The sequence below is a fragment of the Saimiri boliviensis genome, chromosome 6 (genome assembly GCF_048565385.1).
Source record: "Saimiri boliviensis isolate mSaiBol1 chromosome 6, mSaiBol1.pri, whole genome shotgun sequence".
In the NCBI taxonomy this organism is placed as follows: domain Eukaryota; kingdom Metazoa; phylum Chordata; class Mammalia; order Primates; family Cebidae; genus Saimiri; species Saimiri boliviensis.
Window position 1 is genome coordinate 82,580,320 of NC_133454.1, and position 20,670 is coordinate 82,600,989.

At 43.3% G+C, this 20,670-nt stretch overlaps 1 protein-coding gene across 14 annotated transcripts in view; it reads left to right on the forward strand.

The window, feature by feature from the left end:
* Positions 1-20,670, forward strand: part of TEAD1 (TEA domain transcription factor 1) — a 276,947-nt gene that overhangs the window by 191,343 nt on the left and 64,934 nt on the right. For 3 of the 14 annotated variants that reach the window (XM_039470826.2, XM_010345098.3, XM_010345057.3), the window contains 5 exons: positions 2,494-2,558; positions 4,905-4,967; positions 5,057-5,119; positions 19,247-19,258; positions 20,079-20,213. In XM_039470826.2, the coding sequence (XP_039326760.1) occupies positions 2,494-2,558; positions 4,905-4,967; positions 5,057-5,119; positions 19,247-19,258; positions 20,079-20,213 (338 nt within the window). The remainder of the gene's footprint in view (positions 1-2,493; positions 2,559-4,904; positions 4,968-5,056; positions 5,120-19,246; positions 19,259-20,078; positions 20,214-20,670) is intronic. The other 11 variants (XM_074401102.1, XM_010345166.3, XM_039470827.2 and 8 more) reach the window with 7 other exon arrangements.

Consider the following 20,670-nt stretch of genomic DNA (forward strand, 5'->3'; position numbering starts at 1 on the left):
TTCTGGTAATTAGGTACTCCTAGCTGGGCTCTGCTGTCAGTGAGTTTTCGAGACAAATTGCAAAATCTGTACAACCATCTGAGAGATGGAGAAGTAGATCCAATGACACTACAGGGGATATTGGTAGTTCTCAAAAGTTTGAAAGAGAATGCTTAGAAAAGCAGTACTCAGAATTGAATTTAGAGGTCCTTTTGTGGTGGTAAAAGGGTTCAGTCGCAGAATCAGGATCTGGGAAGATCTTGCAGACTGGAATGATAGACTGGATTTAAGGGGATGAAGTGGAGCAGAAATCAATGTTAAGGTTCCGTTTGGGGACCTAAAAACCTCAGCTATGCATTAAAAAGAAACGGGGAGGGACATATCTGAAGAGGAGCCCATATGAAAAAGACCTAGGAGTTTAAGTTGGCACATATGATAATTTATTGTACTCTTTAATAATTTAGTGCAGTGTTTGGCTTCATTAACAGAGGTAGAGTATTTAGCATGAAAGAGGTAATAAACCCACTCTGATGCTGTATAGCAGGAGCATTGCCATACATGGACTGCGTGCTCTGAAAGGAAAACAAAGAATGGTCACAGGATGGTGTGTGGGAGTGTTCCAAAGCTTGTCAGACAACAAAGGAACATGGGAGGATTAGCTTGTTTTCAACTCCAAGAGGACCTGAGAGCTGCCATTAATAATCTGAAAGGCAGTTATATAAATAAGGGACGGGACTTCTTCTTGTTAAGAGGAACAGGAAGGATCTGGGGGTGAAAGTTAAAGCAGACCCCCAAAAGGAGGGTCTTTTTATCATAAATATATTCTAAGATAGAATGGGCTACTTCCTCAATTTTAGAAGTGCTGACTCAGGCTTCTGAAGACTTAGACTTTCAAGAATGGGAATGGATGACGTAGGAGTACTTTCCAGCCCCAAGATTTTGTGATTCCTTTGCCTTCCAGTGATGACCATGTCCTGCACAGTCCCAACACTGACAGGTGGTGGACAGAGCCATGACTATAGGACATTCTAGGTAGTGATGAGAGAGTCTTTGGAATTCTCAGACAAGATTTCCCTAAGGACATTTTGATGTTGGTCTTCATCAGTGTTTCTAGTTCTTTACTCTGCCAGGGAAGATCTGGGGGATATGGTCACTCCCTTTTAACAGAGGCTGTGTTATTTCTTCATTCATTCCTGTCTTCTGTGCCCAGCAAGATGCTAGGTGCTATAGGGGACACTGAGGAAGAAGACAGAGTTCTCACCCTCTTCAAGTATGCTGGATATCTGGGAAGAAGTAAGACAGCGAACACAAATTTTACAACTATCTATACCATCATAAATACAGTTACAATTTGGGTACATCCTAGGAAGGAGAAGTGCAGTTTGTGCTGCCACGGAGGTGTAGAGCAAGGCAACCAAACCTAGTCGTGCGATTAGAGAAGACTTCCCCGAGGGAGTGACATCCAAGTGGGGCGTTGAAGGAAAAGCAGAATCTAGCGCAACGGTCTCAGGCTGGTGAAGCACATGAGTGAATTTCACAGCAGCGGGCTTCAGGCTTGTTCTTAACCAAAGGAGATTTTCACAAGGATGGAGCTGGGCTGATACAAAGCCAGACAACAGTAGTGCTATGAAATGGTGGTTTTCCATTTGCTGTATAGAGTATGTAGAAATAATTTCAGTTCCTGGTATTAGAGCAAGTTAAAGTCATAAATATGACCTGTTCAGAAGAACCTATGTCTTGTATGAGTGTTTTTTTGTTTTGTTTTGTTTTGTTTTTTCCACGTAGTATCTTAGTAATACATTTCTCTGCTTAGCTTTGGGGGATATATTTTCCTGTTATGTTATAGTTTTCGGAAGTCAGGTTATCTGAGACTTCTCAGTTTCCTGGTGGGTAGGGATGGAAGGTTTTTGTTTATACTTCTAGGCATTATTCTTTCCCCAGAAGGTTATATAACTTGGAGTAGACTGAGTCATCTTTTTCACTGCCTACCTTTAGGGGGTGTCTACTTTCATATCGTTAGCTTCTTGTCATTGTAGGGCTTCTGTGGCCACACCAGCTCGTTCATCTTCTTGTGGCTGTGATTCTAGCAGGAGTTAATTAGGAGAAGAAACTTGAATGAGAAGGGAAATGAATATGACTGTGAACATGAAAAATCAAAGACTAGAACATAACTGGGTTTATTTCCAGACTAATCCTTGTTAGTATTTGTTGGTTATGTGAGTGACCCACCACCCACTTAGGTACAAGCATACAAACAAACAAAAAGGCACATTTCAAAAAGATAAGTTTCTATTCTCAGATGCTGGTCTAAGTTCAAAATTAAATGCCTTTCATCATAATTTTTCCTAGTAAACAGTTTTGCAGACAATTGTGCTGTTTTATTTTTCTAGCATTAGTAAACGCATAGTTGCAGTTTTAAAATTCTTGATTCTGAATTCTGTTTCTTGCTTTCAGTGGCTTTGTTGGTTTGGTTTTTTGGTAACCCACCTCATGGTAAATTCTTCTTTCTTTCAGGTAGGAATGAATTGATAGCCAGATACATCAAACTCAGGACAGGCAAGACGAGGACCAGAAAACAGGTAAAATAACCCACCTGGAAATCGTGCATGTCAGCGAATGGCCCCAAAAGGCATTTTGGCTGCAGTGGCTGGCTATGCTTTGGCTCCTAGGAGCCCCCAATTTGAGTTCCCTGTAAGGACGTCAGTGTTGGAGGTATTTTAAATTGGCTCAGTTTTCACTGTTCATCATTTCAGTGACCCTTTATTATGTGGTCTTGCAAGATTCTTTCGTACTCATTTGGGAAGTGTCACTGCTAAGGACGGTGTACGAACCGCTCCTGTACTGTATTTCAAAGCTGACATTTCTTTCCCAAAATGTGCACCTGCGAACATTGCAAAATCTGCAGGTGCAAATGCACTTGCAGGTCATGAAATTTTGAGATTTCGTGCATTGTCAAATCCTGGAACGATTATATATAAGTCATCATTTCAATGAAAAAGTAGCACTAGCAGCCTTGAGTATGGGCCTGAATGTAATGCTAAATGATGTGCGTCCAGGGAACTGTTGCTTCTTAAGTGATGGCTTTTTGTCAGTAGCTGCTGTAACTGAAATGAAGTTACAACTTCAATACCTCTGCGCAGAACAGTATCAGGAATTCTCTGCCCTTTGTCAGGGCTCTGCCTTCCCTCCTTTCAGATGTAAAACAGCCCAAGTCTCTGACATGAGCCAGCTCAGAACTGGAACGGATGAGAAATTAGTGTTTAACTAAAAACAGAAAAAGAAAGGAGGGGGGAAAAAACCCCAAAACCTCATGGGTGAGTTGTTCACAGAGAAGAATTATTTTTTAATGTTGATTTATGCTGAATGATAGGCATGAATCTTGAAGAACTAATCAGACCAAAAGGCGAGCTAAGATTGAGCAGCAGATTTCAGTTCTCTTCCCAGTGAGGAATTGTCTTCATGAGTGTTTATACCAGGGAGAGGCTTTTCCCCAGGAATGCTACTTGTGCCACAGCCTGGGAGCCTGGCTGCTGAGTCAGCACAAAGAGAAGTGGCCTCCTGCCAGCGTGCAGAGGCAGCGCATTGTCTGTTTGGGGGATGCTCCCCCCTGACAGTGGCCCTCATCAAGTCAAAGAATCACAGAAGAACAAAATTCGGTTGAAAACAAGTAACAGCAGGAGCCAGATGGAGGGGTGAAGAGGATGGGGGAGTTTCTGCTTCTCTGTACTTAAAAAAGGAAAAGTACCAAAGCAAATTGGAAAAAAAATAATTGAATAATTGAAGCTCAAAGACAAAGATAAAAGGACTGTTTATTATCATAAATCCTGTGTTAGAGTCGCTGGAGAGTTGGAAATGGGGTAATCACCACGCAGTCTGAGTCACTGAACTTTTAAATGGAAGGTTCTAAATTTCAGAAACCGGCAGATCTAATCTTCTGCATACTGACAGTGTGGGATCTGGGCTGTCTGCTGGTCTGTGAGCTCTGGTCATTTGCCCGCTGACCCCTTCACTGGGGGACTCTTCTAAATTTAACCAAGTCCCACTGAAAGAGATGCAAATTTCAGTGGAATTATTGTGTTTCAGAAGCTGGGCTTGGCTATGTTTCCACACCCCGGCATCCTGGGGATGGTTTTAGGCAGCAGTTGGTGATACCTCTCCAATGTGAATTTGTTGTTCAGCAAATCCGTGTGGTTTTCAACCCAGATTTTTAACAGGATGGCTGGCTGGCTGTATTCACACATTTCGCTTTGTAATAATATGCAAATCCACTTGGCACCCAGTCAATACCCAAAAGAGTGGAAGGATTAAAGATATTTATAAGGGCAAAAAAAAAAAAAAAAATGCTCTGCAAACTGGGTCTTTCCATTTCTCTTTGAGATCTAATTTACATGTCAGTATTATTTTAACATTTGCTACAGAATCCGGAGCTCTTAATGAGATCAGAATACAACTGACAGCTTCAGCTTTTTGATTCTGCAGAATGTGCTAATTTATGGATAGTCTCCTTCTAAATTGAGAAAAAGGGATTTTCCCTCCTGATACTGAGAAGCTATAAATATTTTCATTTACCTTTACCCCCACCTTTTTAATTTTAGAATGAAAACAGCCCCTCTCATCCCTCCCAAAATTAGTTTTTCCCAGTGCCCATGATTTCTCTTGGGTGGGAAAACTAAGATGAGTCTTAACTTTCACCCTGAATCAAGTCACTGCAGTGATGACCCAGTATGAAAAGCTTAGAGCAGCGCTGGGGGCTTGTGTCTGGCTGGGACTGTGTATTCCTAACTGCAGAGCTTTGTTGAGATGCAAATAACCACCCCCACCCCACCCCCAAAACCCTCCCAAGGAGTAGAGATTTTATATTTGATTTCCTTTTTTTGTTTTGTTTTGTTTTGTTTTGTTTCCCCTCATAAACCCGAACAATGTAGGTGTCTAGTCATATACAGGTCTTAGCAAGAAAGAAAGTTCGAGAAATTCAAGCCGCCATTAAGGTACGTCTGGCTTGCCCACTTGTAGGGGGCTTTTCATCTCCATGGTTACAGGCTTTTCCTTTGTTTTCCTCCCTTCCCCTACCCTGCAGGTGTCTAGTCACATTCAGGTTCTTGCCAGAAGGAAATCTCGTGATTTTCATTCCAAGCTAAAGGTATGCGCTTTTCTGCTTTTTGGCTTGTGGTTGCTATGCATCTCACTTCCTGTTTTCCATGGTGACTGGTGAATGCCTGGTGCTGGGATTCTCGTAACCTAGTTTCCTTGCATGTGAGAGCTGTTTACATTTCTTTGTGTTTAATCTCTCTGTTTCTGTACTAGCCTCACATTAAACTCAATGTGTGTGTGCGCGTGCGTGTGTTTGCGTGCGTGTGTTTGTGTGTGTGTGTGTGTGTTTCTAATAACAATGCAAATGCAGCAGAGAGCTGGTCTTGATAACTTTTCAGCACAGAAACATGATTTTTTTTTTTTTTTTAACCTTCAGATGTCCACCAAGCAGCCCTGGGCTAGAAAAGCTTTTTTTAAAAAAAAAAATCCAGAGATGCAATATTGAGTCTAAATTATTTAGGAAGAATAATTTCCAAAGTGATCATGAAATTACTTTTTAAAAAAATTTAGAAATTTTCATTTGTGCTTTTGATGTATTTATAAGAATACTTATTAAAAAAAAAATACATCTTTTTGATGCACGTCTCTTCCAGCAGAGTATTTTCAGCCAGATTTCTTCCACATTGCTTACTACTGTTTTTTAAGTAAATGGCGCTCTTATTAAAAGAGAAATCTGAGGAGTGGCCTTTAAAAAAAAAGATAGATCTTAGAGATGGGAAAGCTCTTGATCCAACCCGTTTGCAGTTTCATTTGTACTTGAGTTTACTTAAAATTTTTTTACTTGTGCCTCATTTTTCAGTCTCAGAATATATTTTATAGGAAAAATAGGGGCATTGGTAATTTTTAAAATTCAACTTCTTTCTACTTTTTCCCTTCCTAAAATTTATAATAAAACATCCCTGACTTTTATTTTTCTATAATGCCCTATTTTAGAAACGTAAAGCAATAATAGTTTGCAAGAAGGAGACTTCATTTATAATAAAAATTGATTTTGGCCCATGTCGAAGCCTTTCCCTTGTGCCTTTTTTTGTTCTGTTCCCAATATTTTTCTATATAGTAATTAAATTTGTGGTTTTGTTCTGAACCAAAAAACAGTGTAGTTTCACAACACTGAATGATGAACATTGGGATTCTTCCCAAAGTCCTTTGACTTTTTTTATGCAAACAAGGCTGGCTGTGGAATAGGACAAGCGAATAGGAAGGAGCATTTGGTGTGCCCTCTGCAGTGGGCAGCATGCTGGCTCGCTCGCACGTGTGGCTGATGGTGGCTGGCTTTTAGCTGCACTGGCTGAGCAGTTGGAAGACTAAGATAACTTTGTAGATCCTGCTTTTTAACCAAAAGTGCAATACTCTCTATATGGATGTAACTACCCCAGTTTTTGCTCCAGTTCTGACTCTGTTTCTAGTTTCTCTGAGCTAATGAATTAATGATGTACAAAGAAGTTTACAGATAACAATGTTGTTTCCATCTGTGATTATATGAATTGCTCTATTTCCACACTGTCTATGTGATTTCTATGGACTCACCAGGGCACACAGCCCCAGACCGAAAGCCCAATAAGTGATGAGTAAAGCTCTACTACTGTTCAGAAGCGATTCCCATGGGATGTAGGAAGCACTCTTTTTCTCACTTAGTGAATTTTAGAGTTTTCTTCCGTAGAAACAATTTTTCTATTGCTTTATACATGTGCATATGTAAAAATACACAGCTGTGTTTGCATTTTTTTCTTTAAAAAATTACTACTAATAAAAAAGAAACAGTCCTCTGACTTTCTGCTCTGGCCCACTCTCCTTTGGGGCAGGCACAAGAAAGAGACAGAGACAGAAGCAGTAGGGTAGCAACTGGCTCAGCATTTAAGCTCCAAGAACCACCTCCATCTTCTTGTAGTTTCTTCTCTTCTTTCTTCCCATATTATTCTTGGAAAAATGGAGTCCTTTGTTTTTCCATCTGCTAACACCAACTGGGTGTTCCAGGCATGGTGCTCACTGTGATGTGCAGTTAACAGCCAGTCCCCTATGCAGGGAGCTGGCTGCGTAAATGGGAATGTAAACTAGAGAAGCACTTTGGGTAAATGTTAGCAGGAGCAGCCAAAATCAAATGTGGTGGGGGCATCCCAGGGATGAACTTCACGGAGACGTACTCTTAAGTTTAGGAATTGGAAGATAAAAGGCATCCCAATGCATGCTCCCTCATTTAAGCTCACTATGGAGTTTTTACAGTATTCTGCTTTTGGGGCATAATATTGAGGAAACTCTGGCTGAGAGAGTGTAATTGACGGGTCACAAAGCCTTCCTAGTAAGTGGTAAAGTCAGAATTTGAACTCAGATCCTTTTGCATTCTAAACGAATTGCTCCTTTAGATAAAATTTTATCTAGTGGAAGTGGGAGAATGTTTTCAAGCAGAAGGCTTCACGCCAGCACACTGTACCTACCTAACCTGTCACCCCTCACGAGTCTTTGGTGCTGGGCATTCATCCTTTGCTACCAGCCTTTCACTTAGCGTCCACATTTTAACTTTGAGCCCTTGGACAAAACGTGGACTTAGTTTGGGTTGGCGCTGTGAGGGTCATGAGTAACTGAGGGGATGACATGGTCCTGGAGACAGAGCTGCTCATCAGCAGGACAGTCACAGAGAGTAAGGCTGGCTGTCCCCTGCTTGCAGGAGATGGTGCTGCTTTCACTTCCTCCATGAACATTTGATCCCAAAGGCCGTGTACTTAACCTTCCTCACCAGCCACTACCAGGATATGGACTCAACTCTCTTGGTGTCCCAGCTCCATCCACATCCCCTTGTTCAGCTCTAGAGTCTAATAGCATGTTTGTGAGGAGGCCAGGACAAGCATCTGTACTGAGGTCATCATGGGGTCAGGCTGATAGCCATGGTCTTCTTGGCCTCCCACACTAGCTGCTGAGATAAATTCGCTACAGAAAATTGAGACAAAAATCAACAAGGATAGCTTCCGGGTAGGTGGGGAGTAAGGGGGAGTGGCAGGAAGTATCCAAGCATGAAAGAGACACTGTGCTTTGCCTGGGAAGATGTAAGAAGGCTTCCTGGAGCCGGTGGCTGACCATCCCAGGAACTGTCCTTGTGGGCATTGCCCCAACCAGGCCGGTCACCACTTCAGACACTGAACAGGTAGACAAAGGTCTTTGGTCTTCATGTGAAGACCAAGGGCAAGCTTGAATTTGTCTGTTCCTTTGTGGAGCTGTGAAAGTGGCTTACCCACACTGGAGGCCGTGTCTCTTCCTTGGGAGTCTTCTTGCCTATAAGCTTCTCTTTACTTCCTGGGGAAAGATGTGGCAGAGTACTTTATTCTGGTGTTTTCCAGCCTTTTTAAAGCAGCAAAATTCATGTTTCTAATTGAAGCTCACCCTCTCAAATCCTTAGTAATGGCCTCTTAGGCTACTCCATTGAATCAGGTTTGAAAAGCCACCTGTTTCAGGCAGAAGGAAAGGAGGTGTCTGCCTCTTACGCTGTCACTTCCAGGCTCTACAGACAGCTCCTGGGTCCCATTTAAAGCCTATGTTTCCAAGTTCTGTAGTTTATAAGTTCTGCCATGTTCTTTGGAAGAAAACAGACTCAAGGAGAGAGTGGTCATTTTATGTCATACTGATAAATGAGTCATCCTAGCTACCAAAGTTACTCTCCGGAGAATCTGTTAGAGTAAATTCTAAAGCATTACATTTCTCCTAATTGGCAGTTGTTCTCAATGTGCTTGTTTGTGGACTAGATTACCCCCAAAGTGTGTAGACTTAAATTCTAGTAAAGAAAAAATTGTTTAGTGAAAGTCTAAGATTTCTACATAGATTTGAACGTGAAAAGCAAAGGAATGATTACGGAATTCAGTCCAGTGGTTTTCATTGAGAACCCAGTGTATTCTAGGCTCTTTCGTAGATGTTGAGCCCATAGAATTGAATCCAGAGTTTGTGTTCTTAAGGAATGCTGAACCTTTCTGTTATTTTTTCCAGTAGGTATCCACAGCTAGGGAGCTCTGCAGTAGAAATTAAACAGAATAGTGCAAAGGCTACCCAAGTGAAAAGAATGATTAATTCTGAGAGTGAGAGAATTAAAGCTTCATGGAGAAGGGTCGTTAGAACGAAACATAGTTGAAGGCAGAGAATTTCCATAAAGGTGGGACTATCTGAGGGACCATGAAAAACATCATGTATTTGGGGGCATGCAATGGGAGGTGAGACTGGAGGAGCCTAAGGGAAGGGTCCTGGATCATCCCACTGAGGAGCAGGGATTTATCGATGGGCCTCGGAGCGTACACGGGGGTCATTCAGATTTATACTCTAGAAAGACCTCACCAGGTCTTTGCAGGATAGCTAATAAAAGGGAGGCCACACTGGAGTCAGAGAGGCTAATTCCTGGCCTGCTTTAAGAGTGAGGAAGGGCCAGGCATGGTGACTCACACCTGTAATCCCAGCACTTTGGGAGGCCGAGGCTGGTGGATCACCTGAGGTTGGGAGTTCGAGACCAGCCTGACCATTGTAGAGAAACTGCATCTCCATTAAAAATGCAAAACTAGCGGGGTGTGGTGCTGCATGCCTGTAATTCCAGCTACTTGGGAGGCTGAGGCAGGAGAATTGCTTGAACCCGGGAGGCAGAGGTTGTGGTGAGCCAAGATCATGCCATTGCACTCAATCTTGGGCAACAAGAGCAAAACTCCGTTTCAAAAAAAAAAAAAGAATGGGGAAGAGAGGTGCAGCCCTGGACCAGGGGCCGACCCACACCCCCAGGGCCCCTTTGTAGCACTCATCCTTGGCTGGCGTCCCTGCTTCAGTGCATTCTGCCTGCTCTGTACTCTTTGCCACTCATTGTGTTTACAGAACAAATTATAAATTTTTAAGTTCTGTCCTTATAAAGTCTGAAAAGTATCGTGTGCCAGAATTTTCCAGAAAGATTTTCAATAGCAGCATTTAAAAATTAACTTACTCAAAAAATCTCATAAAGTAATGGTAATTAACTGGGAGTATGCATCAAAATTACGATGTTTTTTGTTGCAAAATTTTAAACATACAAAATTTAAACAGTACAGAGAGTATCATATTAAACACTCATGTTTATACTATCTGGAAATGATCATTTTCATTATACGTTTAAGTTTTCTTAAAATGAAAAATCAAGTGGCAAACATTATTCTGCACTTTTTGCTCTATCCATCCTCCTTCTCCAACCAAAATTAATCTCCCTTTCTCTCCTCCCATCCACAGTGTCTTTCCTTGCCATTTATTTCCCTTAGAAAATCAAATCTAGTGAAAACTCTCTCTTCTCCTTTTGCTTCTAGATTTTTGCCCGTTGTCTCCCTCCCTCTCTCCCTCCCTCCCTCCGTCCCTCCCTCCCTTCCTGTCACCCAGGCTGGAGTGCTGCAGTAGCACCATCTCGCCCACTGCAACCTCTGCCTCTCAGGTTCAAGCGATTCTCCAGCCCCAGCTTCCCAAGTAGCTGGTGTTACAGGTGCCTGCCACAACACCCAGCAAATCTTTGTATTTTTAGTAGAGACGGGGTTTCACCATGTTGGCCAGGCTGGTCCCAAAATCCTGATTGCAAGTGACCTGCTCGCCTCAGGCTCCCAGAATTCTGGAATTACAGACGTGAGCCACCATGCCCAGCTGATTTTTGTCCAGTTGTCTACCATGAATTTGTGCAGTAGCCATTGGCACCAACATGAGACGTTTCCTTTGGAATTTTTAGCCGCTTAAGATAGACTCGGTCAACAATTCGATGACCTTGGATATAGACCGTGACTATAAGGGAGATACAAGGGCAAGGAAATAAAGGGGATGGTTGAACTAGTAAGGGAGTAATGCAAGGAGACAGTGAAGCAGCACCGAGAAGCTGGGAGAATGGAGAGAAAGCGCCAGTAGATTGCAGCTGAGATTCAAGTGCTTGGTAAGACGGAGAATAATAAAAAAAAAAAAGGAATTTGTGGCCAGAGCATACTAATTTTGGAAATTAAATACATACATTCAGAGTTGTGGGGATTTTTGTTTTGGGTTTTTGTTGTTGTTGTTGTTTTTTCCCACTGGGGTTGGGGCATCATCAAATGTCTAGGACAGAAGCTAGAGTACTAACTGCAGGCCTAGAAGAGAACTTAACTTTGAAGGAGTTGTTTCTTGGTGATGGGAGTGCCATGTGTTTGGCCCCTACTGAGACGACACCCATTTGACCCACTGCCCTCAAGGGGGGTTAGGTGTTACAGATGACCCACAGCCTATAGCTGGGCCTGAGTCTGCTTCTAAAGTAGAAGATGAATCCATGTGGTTGCAGTGTGAAAGATGGTTCTAGGTCTGTGGAGTATCCATTTAAGAATCCCAAGGATGCTGAATTAGAGGTCTCTCTTGGACCGTGTGTCACCAGCTGCAGCAACAGCAGTGTCACCAACAGCAGCTTTGCCTGTTTTCTTCTATCTCACCCTTTCCCTTGTTTAGCCTGTACTGGCATCTCCAGTGGAGTAGTGAGAAGCGGAAGCATGTCTGAGGATTAGCTCACAGCATTAGAAATTATTCTCTACTTCGAATTGTTTCACTCACCATTAATTCATCAAAAAGTCATTAACTGTTTTTTTAAGCTCCAGGGATTTATTATCCCAGCATGTAGAAAGAATGCAGAAGCATTCTCCACATGTTAAGCAGTCTTTTCTTCCCTACTTAGAGTTTCTTTGTAGCGTTCCATGCCTGAGTCGCTTTCTCTGAATGTTCAGTTGCCCTAAGAAGTTGTTCAGACCCTGCTCAGAGTCCTCCTTTCTGCATTAGCAGCAAAAAAGGCAATCTTTTCTTACTGGTTTCAGAAGCTTGTGGCAGCCACAGCCAAGGTTAGGGAAACACCACACCATGGACCGTCTCCATCTTCCCATGTAGATGGGCCAGGCCACCTCTGGTTCACTTTTTGAGTGTGTTTGGGTGAGTGTATGTCTCAGGGCAAAACTGAGAGGAAAGGAAGTCTTCACTGTGCCCTCCCCTCAGCAGGAATACACCTTAGGCAATAGATGTATTCATGTCAGGCTCTGGATGTGTGTTGAAGAGAAACCTGTACTTGCTGACTTTGCATCATCCCAGTAGGGCAGAAAAAGACCTGAGCCTCTCTGATTATGTCCAGTCGCTGGTGACTAATTTATGAGATACATGTGCTCCCCCAGGGCCATTTTCTTTATTCTCACCCTGGTGGCCTTTGTGATTTGATTTCTGAACAGGCCGTTCTTTCCAATCTTCTGTTCTTTCCAATAAGCAGAGAGCTTAAATTTCAGATTGTTGATTTAATTCTTCTGAGTTCAAGAACTTCACCGGGGCATCACTCAAGTCCAATACTGCTGAATCATGTTTGTATCATCACTGATTCCATCCAGGAATGGGCCTGTTCACAGGGAAGATAGGCATGTTTCACTTCACTCTGAAGTGTGGTGCCTTGTGAGGGCCCCTGAGCCAACTCTGCTCCTTCAAGACTTGGCTGTTAGCAGTGCAGGAGGCAAGGAAAGCCTGAGCAACAACCTCCTCTGTCTGTGTCCGCTCCAAGACACTTGGCCGTGTCATGGGATTTGGGAAATGATACAGTCTTTCCTGGAGTTTCCCGTTCTCAATTTCTCAGGCTTCCATTAGAACCACTCACCAACAGTGTGGCGCTGGAGAACTTAGTGTTGGTAGCCAGAGCACCGAATATGTAGATAAACAAAGATAATTCTGTGTGAATTGAGCCAGGTCTGGATTTTCTTTTTAAGGACAAGAGAAACGGCCTCATCATTCTACATTTTTATCTCTCCGTAGAAAAATCCCGTTGTCAATCGGCCTCCAACTTAGATAATGCCATAGAATGATATCGATCCCGAGGATTATCCAGTGAGGACCAGGGCTCCTGAGCATTTCAGGTCCCGAGCAGGATCCAGCCTGGAAAGCCAGTCAGTCACCTGGGCCCTGTAGACTGCAAGCTCACCCAGAGGCAAGGCAAGGCTGCAAGCACCGTACTGAGTACTTGAAGCAGTACTGAACAGCGGGAGTGTTTTGTCCTCAATTTATGAATTTGGAAGCAGAGGCTCAGAATAGCTAACTGACTTATTTAGAGTTGCAAGGGTGCAGTAGATCCAGGGATATCTGATGCCCAAAGCCAAGCTCTTTGCAGGATCTCCTGCTGCCTTCCCAAAGAGTACTGGTCCAGGATGAGGTTCATTTTCCTGACTTGGGATGCGTTGCTTTTGCCTCCCTCCACTGAGCCCTCTTCATTGTGTCTCTGTATTTGAAGGAAACAGAAGATAAACAGTGGGAGCTAGAACTCGCTCTGTAGCTTAACTTGAGCCTGGAGCCAGTTGGAGTTCCTCTGGTCCCTTGCTGTCACTTTCCAGAGAAAATGGGACTAAGGTCAGAATGGTGCCTTCTCCTGGATACCAGGGTCCGGCAGGAAGCTGTCTTAAATCCCAGGCTTCCTGGGAGAGAGTCCCGAGGCATACCTATGAGTATGCTCAGCAGTCATCCTCATCCACAATGCTTTATGATGTGAACCCCTACATCAGAGTTAAAGGAAATGCTGTTGACAATTATAAAATGCCAAATATAGCTCAGTACATTTAAAAATGAACAGTGGTAAAAGCCTTGAAAATTTTTCCTTGGATGTGAATGGAGTCTTTGGCGTTTGGAAATGCAGTAAGATGGATTAATTGCCACTTATTAGGCAGCAAGTCAGGAGAGGCATGAGTGTGTGTGCCTTGTCTTCTCTGCATTAGCTGTTACCCGATTTTGTATTTGCTCCTGCCTTTCCTAATGATAAGTAAATTAGAGATCATTGCTAGAGAAAAAAACCAAGTGCCCCCCTTTCTCCAAGACCATCTTATAGTTCTGTGATATTTATCTGCTCAAGGGGTATGGCTAATAATTGCAGAGGTCATGTGAAGCCACAGAGTAGTGCAAGATTAGAAACAACATCTGCAAAATTACTTCTTGAAAGTATTTTGTGTTTTGTCCTTTTCCAAAAAAAGTGATTTTGCAAGCAGATTGCTGTCTTTCCTGTCTTGCAGTATGTTATATTGCTGGTTAAAGCATATTTGGAGAAAAACTGTTTACTATCAAGAGGTTTTGAATCCATGGTTGTTTTTTGACTTTACTATTTTTGAAATGTGATGGACTTCTATATGAATAAATTAGATTGGAATCCTATCTTTAAATTCTGAAATGATGGCCCGCAAGTAAACTGTTTGAATATACTGATTATGCTGTACATTAAAATTCTATATATGGCAACTATCGTATATATTGTATATGTAAGCATGTAACCTTTTTATATTATCTTTAAAATTTGTTCATGGTAATGCCTATAGGGTATGAGTTCATTGATTTTGTAGAATAATCAAAAGCTGGGAAGCAGAAGGAGGACTGGGGAACAAGCCTCCTCTGATATCCACACTGATCCATGAGATGTCCTCGAGTTTTAAAAGCACACCACTCCAGCCATGTGCGTTTGTGATATTTCTGCCTTCCTGTCATGTATATTACATGTAGACATTTTCCAAACATTGTGTCCACTTCAATCATAAAAAGGAGGCAGTCAGTAGAACAGAGAGCTATAGCAGCGGTAGCCTTGTTCTGCTTCATGAAATATGAAAGCCTGTTTCTACTTAGGAATAATAACAGTTTGTAAGGCTTCAGGTTGAGGAGTTTATGCATGACACAGCCTGCTGGACCATGTAGCAGAGGCAGCGAGACCACTGAGTGTGGTGTGCTGGAAATTGGATAATGGCAAAAGTAGGGTAGATGATGAGGCAAGCATCCCGAGTCACAGGTCAGTTGGACCATTTGTTCTTAGAACCCATCCTCTTCCACATGAAAATTCCATAGACCCATGCTTCCTGCTGCATGAGTGTTCTCTGCATTGCAGGTCATGGGCTTGGGTTGGGGTTCAGTTGGAAAGGGGCGATTTCCCTTTTCTTTCCCTTCTCCCCAAAGATTTGGCTTTTTATGACCTCATTCTTTGTAATCTTAGGAGTAGAGGGATGGAAAGTCAGTAATAAAGAGCCAGTGTGAACTTGTCCAAGCTTTTTTCTAGGATACGTTTCTCTTACTCTTGCTCATATGCACACATACACACTTAGAATATTTCTCGTAGCCTAAGACTTCATAGAGCGTAATTCAGTATTAACGGTTTTTCAAGATAAAACAGTTTGGTCATCCTTTGTAAATTTCATTTTTTTAATCTCAGAAATGTTGGTGTGAAAACATCTTAAAATTAGTGTGGTGTACAAGTGTAGCATATGTTTTTCAATTTACTTAGCTTAACTTGTTTGAACAGATTAACCTCCACCCCTTTAGAGTGGGGATGAGTAGTGAGGAAAGAGTCGACTACTTTGAAGTCCAGGATATTAGACCAGAGTGACAGAAACAGTTCACTTGGGTCTGACACTTAGTGTCATTTTTCCAAAGCCAGGCAGGTATCACTGGGCTGAAAATGGCAATTTAGAGGTCCTTCCATTGAAATCTCTTAGCTTGGCGTCCTTCCGAATTCCCATTTCAGGATAAGTGGGTCTTCAGTCAGGCCCTTGGTTCTGATTTCAAGATATCCCTGGTGGTGCGTCTTATTTCCAGGGTTGCTTTAGATTTTAAACAAAACATTTTAATCCTTTTAATTTTCCATATATATTTTAGATAAAGGGGACATGTCTTAAAAATTAAATGAGTAGTCCGAGTAGCTCGACCACAAAAGGCAGGGAATCACTGGTATAGACGTTTTAGTCCATTAGCAGAAAATTGCCTATTCTCAAATAGGTAGGTCAAGTGCAGAAAGAACCTCTGTACTTGAGATAAAATTTCCTTTCCAAATTTAGCCTTCTACCTATTAGGACAGGCAGCCAAGAGCTGCCCAAATTTTAGCATCCTGCCTTCTTCTTGCTAGTAGTTTCCTTGACTATATGCATTAAAAAGTATTTGGTTATAATGGAATTTACCCTCATAGCTACAAAGACCTTTAAAACCAGAAGGACATTAGATGATAATGTGCAACTTTTTATGTTGTGAATAAAGAAAATTAGAGGTTATTAAATGACTTGTTCCACATAATGCAGCTCGTTAATGTCGGGCAGCAGTGGGTTTGGAGCCCAGTCTCCTTACACCCCAGTGGGTTCACCTTTTACGGTCTTGGAGCAAGTTGCTGCCATAAAAGCAATTGGTTTGCTCTCCTGCGCTTGAACTCCTGTTTTCATTTGGGTACCTGGTGAAATGCTGGGTAATGAGACAGTCAAAAACCTTACTTGGTTTCACAGAAGAAAAAGATCATGTTCTGAAGCTGTGTGATATAAACAACAAAGATAGGTGACTTTTCTTCTTTTCCACACTGGCTAATTTCCCTGATTCAAAAAAGAGTATCAAACTTGTATGAAGATTTCAAACGATTTTTATAACCCTCAGATTTATTTCAAGCAACTCAATAAAGCGGGATGTGGAGATGCAGGGAACTCATTTCTATTTGGACCTGGACTTAAAATTCATGAGTCGCCCCACCCAAGTGTGCACAAATGGAGTCTGTATTTGGGCAGGCAGAACTGTCTGTGTCGGCAGCATTTCAAAAACGTGGAACTCTTCGGGTCGGTGAGAGGCTCCATGATATTCTTCTGGCACGGAGCCAAGCCCACAGGTTCTTTTGTAGTTACTGCTCAGATGTGTCAGGCAGGCAGGCAAGATGTCTATGCTGCCATTTTATAACCTCCCTAGCCTGAGCCCCAGAGAAGTGTAAGGCTTATTCTGTGCTGAGAAAGGCACCTGTGGTCATACCTGTGCCATTATCTCAGTTTCACAGATCTGCCTTCAGAGCATTTATAACCCCTCATTAGGGGTTAAGTGGCTTGGGGGCTGAAGTCCAGAGTGACTGGACAAAGAGAAACCAATGGACTTGTATTGACGTCAGGGTGTTCTTGACGGGGAATGGAGTAGGTGTGACTGGGGCCGTGGTTTCTGTTCATGGGCTACCCTCTGAGGGGATGGACCAGAGGGGAGCAGGTGAAACCACGGAGTAGCCAACGGTATTGCCTGGCCCTGAGATCTGCATGTATGGGCTCAGTTTGTCAGTTTATCATAAAATCCCATCCGCTTCAAGATTTGTCTTTTTTCAGGCATCCTCAGTATCTGAAATGTTTCATATCTTTAAAAAAAAATTAGCTTAGGAAGCTAGCTTTAGGTTAGAGCATTTGACACACATTAGCAAATGGAGCCTCAACCCCAAGAATGCCATCTGAGAAGGAAATAGCAGCAAAAGGATCACTCTGAGTCCCCCTGACCTTTCTGTTGAGGCCCAGGATTCCTGCCAACTTCCAGGGTCCTTAGAGTATCACTCGGCCACGGCAGGTGTCATTACAGATGTTCATAACGACCCTGAGCATTCATGAAAAGCTGCTTGAGGTTCCTTAGTTTTTCAGTCAGCCAGAGTCATATATAAGACACAAAAATTAATGTGGCCGGGTGCAGTGGCTCACACCTGTAATCCCAGCACTTTGGTAGGCTGAGGCTGGTGAATCACCTGAGGTTGGGAGTTCGAGACCAGCCTGACCAACATGGAGAAACCCCGTCTCTACTGAAAATACAAAATTAGCTGGGGATGGTGGCGCATGCCTGTAATCTCAGCTACTCGGGAGGCTGAGGCAGGAGAATTGCTTGAGCCGGGAGGCAGAGGTTGCTGTGAGCCCAGATTGTACCACCGTGCTCCAGCCTGGGCAACAAGAACAAAACTCTGTCTCAAAAAAAAAAAAAAAAAAGCAAGTATTAGGCTCATTTTTCCTTTCTCTCCTCCCTTCCCTTATCCTGTTCCCTTTCCTTTATCTCTCCCTCCCTTGCTTCCTTCCTTTTCTCCTTTTTTCTTTTCTTTCTGATGGAGTCTTGCGCTGTTGCCCACGTTTGGGTGTAGTAGCTTGATGAACACAGCTCACTGCAGCCTTGATCTTCCAAGTTCAAACAATTCTCCCACCTCAGCCTCTTGAATAGCCAGAACTACAGAAGTACATCACCACTCCCAGCTAATTTTTTTTTTTTTTTTTTGGAGACGGAGTTTCACTCTTATTACCCAGGCTGGAGTGCAATGGCGCAATCTCGGCTCACTGCAACCTCCGCCTCCCAGGTTCAGGCAATTCTCCTGCCTCAGCCTCTTGAGTAGTTGGGATTACAGGCATGCGCCACCATGCCCAGCTAATTTTTTTGTATTTTTAGTAGAGACGGGGTTTCACCATGTTGACCAGGATGGTCTCGATCTCTTGACCTCGTGATCTACCCGCCTCGGCCTCCCAAAGAGCTGAGATTACAGGCTTGAGCCACCGCGCCCAGCCACTCCCAGCTAATTTTATTTTGTGTAGAGATAGGGTCTCTGTATGTAGCCCAGGCTGGTCTTAAATTCCTAGGTTCAAGTGATGCCCCCCACCTCAGCCTCCCAAAGTGCTGGCATTATAGATGTGAGCCACCGTGCCTGACCCTTTCCCTCTCCCTTTTTCTTTATTGGTGCTTTTTCAAAGGTTAATGTAAGCTTTTTGGAAATTCACTTGGTGTTCCTGGCAGTTACAGGGCAAAGTTGTGTCTATACCTTGGGAACACCTAACAGAGCTTTCTTAGAAGCCTCTAGTAGTTGTTCGTTGGTTTTGATTTTTTTTAAAACCCCTTTTGGCCTTGCCTTTGACACCTTGATGTGTTTTTCATCACCTTTGGTTATATCAGTAAGCACTGAAGCACCCTCTCTGCTGGTACCTGGTGTCTTAGCCTGAAGCTCCCTTTGACATTCCCTGGAGGTGGAAAGCACGCTTTTTATTTTGGTGTCACCATTTTGTTTCTGCTTTGATGGTATTTGGGCCTGGAGAATAGACCCTCTACTGGCACCCAGGAGCATTTACATGCCTACAAAGCTCAAGGCCCTGCCTGTGCCTCACAACAGGAAGGTGACCATTTCTCCATCTGTCCTGGGGAAGCCACAGAACCAGTGTAAAGGAGTTGGGGGTAGTTTTTGATTATTGCTGTTGTTGGATGCCCTTCCTGATCATTGCCTTTCTAGCTAGCCATCTGAATCACCGATTCTTTCTCAAATGTGAGAAAGGCCCCCACCCCTATGCATTTTATTGTTCCCAAGTATCATATGTTTGTGTACATATATATATTTAAACCAAAGAATAAAAAAAAATTCCTTTGTATGCAATTCTTTTAACAAATTGTTTATTATTGTATCCAGGTAACAAGCATGGTAAGTATTTTCAACAAACTGAGTATTCTGTATTTTAGCTGTGCTTGGCAGACTTTTTTGGCTAGCTTTGTGTTATTAGCCTTGGCTTTCCTAGAAAAGACCTGTTTAGGAAAAGGAGAAATCACATACCTGTAGCATCCCCTAGGCTTCCGGCTTTAGTACGAACCCACGTAGCATTAGCCCCGTGGCGGGGGTACCTGAAAAAGCATGCGCCCCGCCAGCATGCTGCTTGGCCCTGTTGCCCCCAGCCCCCACTACTTCTGAGCATCTCCAGCCAGGTGTTTGCCAGGGCTTTCAGGCCTTGCATGATCGCAGCAGCTCCTGGGACCATGGCCCTGTGACAGCCAGCACACAAAGATAGGGCTCCTCAAGCTCTGTGGACGGTCCTGCTCTAGTCCACGGCTGCATCTCTTCGTCACCCCTCCTCTCATCAGTTTGCTTAAAAGCAGGGCCTGTATTTTTTCTTCTTCTTTAAATGTTTAAAGTAATTGGAAAAAAATCTCCTCCTGGAAGCTGAAAAACTAAATAAATACATTGTCCACTCTTCTGAGAGGCTTCACATTCTGTTGGAAAATGGATTTAATCCCTTCAAAGAAAAGGAAAAGCTTTGCCCTGTTGGGGTTTCCTAGTAAGTGTTCAGTGGTGCGGTAGGTTGAATGTGGTTTAGCCTTCTGGCTGTGTTATTTATCCATGCATGTTTGCTTTTTTGGCCTATTTTGTGGCTCTGTATTTTAGTCCATGTGCTTGTGGCTGTGCCTGTGTAACCTACCTGGTAGCCATGCATTATGTCTTAAGTTGGTGTGTCACTGTCACCTTCAAGGATCAGACTGCAAAGGATAAGGCCCTGCAGCACATGGCGGCCATGTCCTCAGCCCAGATCGTCTCGGCCACTGCCATTCACAACAAGCTGGGGCTGCCTGGGATTCCACGCCCGACCTTCCCAGGGGCACCGGGGGTAAGTCATGAGCTCAGTCCAGTAATGACAGCTGCTGGGGTTGGGGTTGGCATGGGCCAGTGTTAAGCCTCCCACCTCCACCTCTTGTCATGTGGGTCAGGTGCGTGAGAGGGCAAAGACTATCCTGTGAACTGCTAACTGGTTCTAAAGTGGTGAGAGCAAGGAGGAAAGGGAGGCAGAGAGCTAGAGAGAAAGAGAGGAAGGAGGAGGAAGGGAGAAAGATAAGAAGGAGAAGAAAAGAAAAAAAGAGGGAGACAAAGAGGAAGGAATGCTGAGTGTCTGAAGACATGGGATTAAACGTGCCTTTCTGGGGTTGGGCTGGCCTCTTCTCTCTTTATCTTTTTCCTGGCCCTTGGTTTCGGTCCCTCTGTCTTCAGGGGCAACCAGCCCCTAAAGGGACAAGGTATTATATTAACATTTACATTTTGACACCTACCAAAGGCTGAGATGCATTATG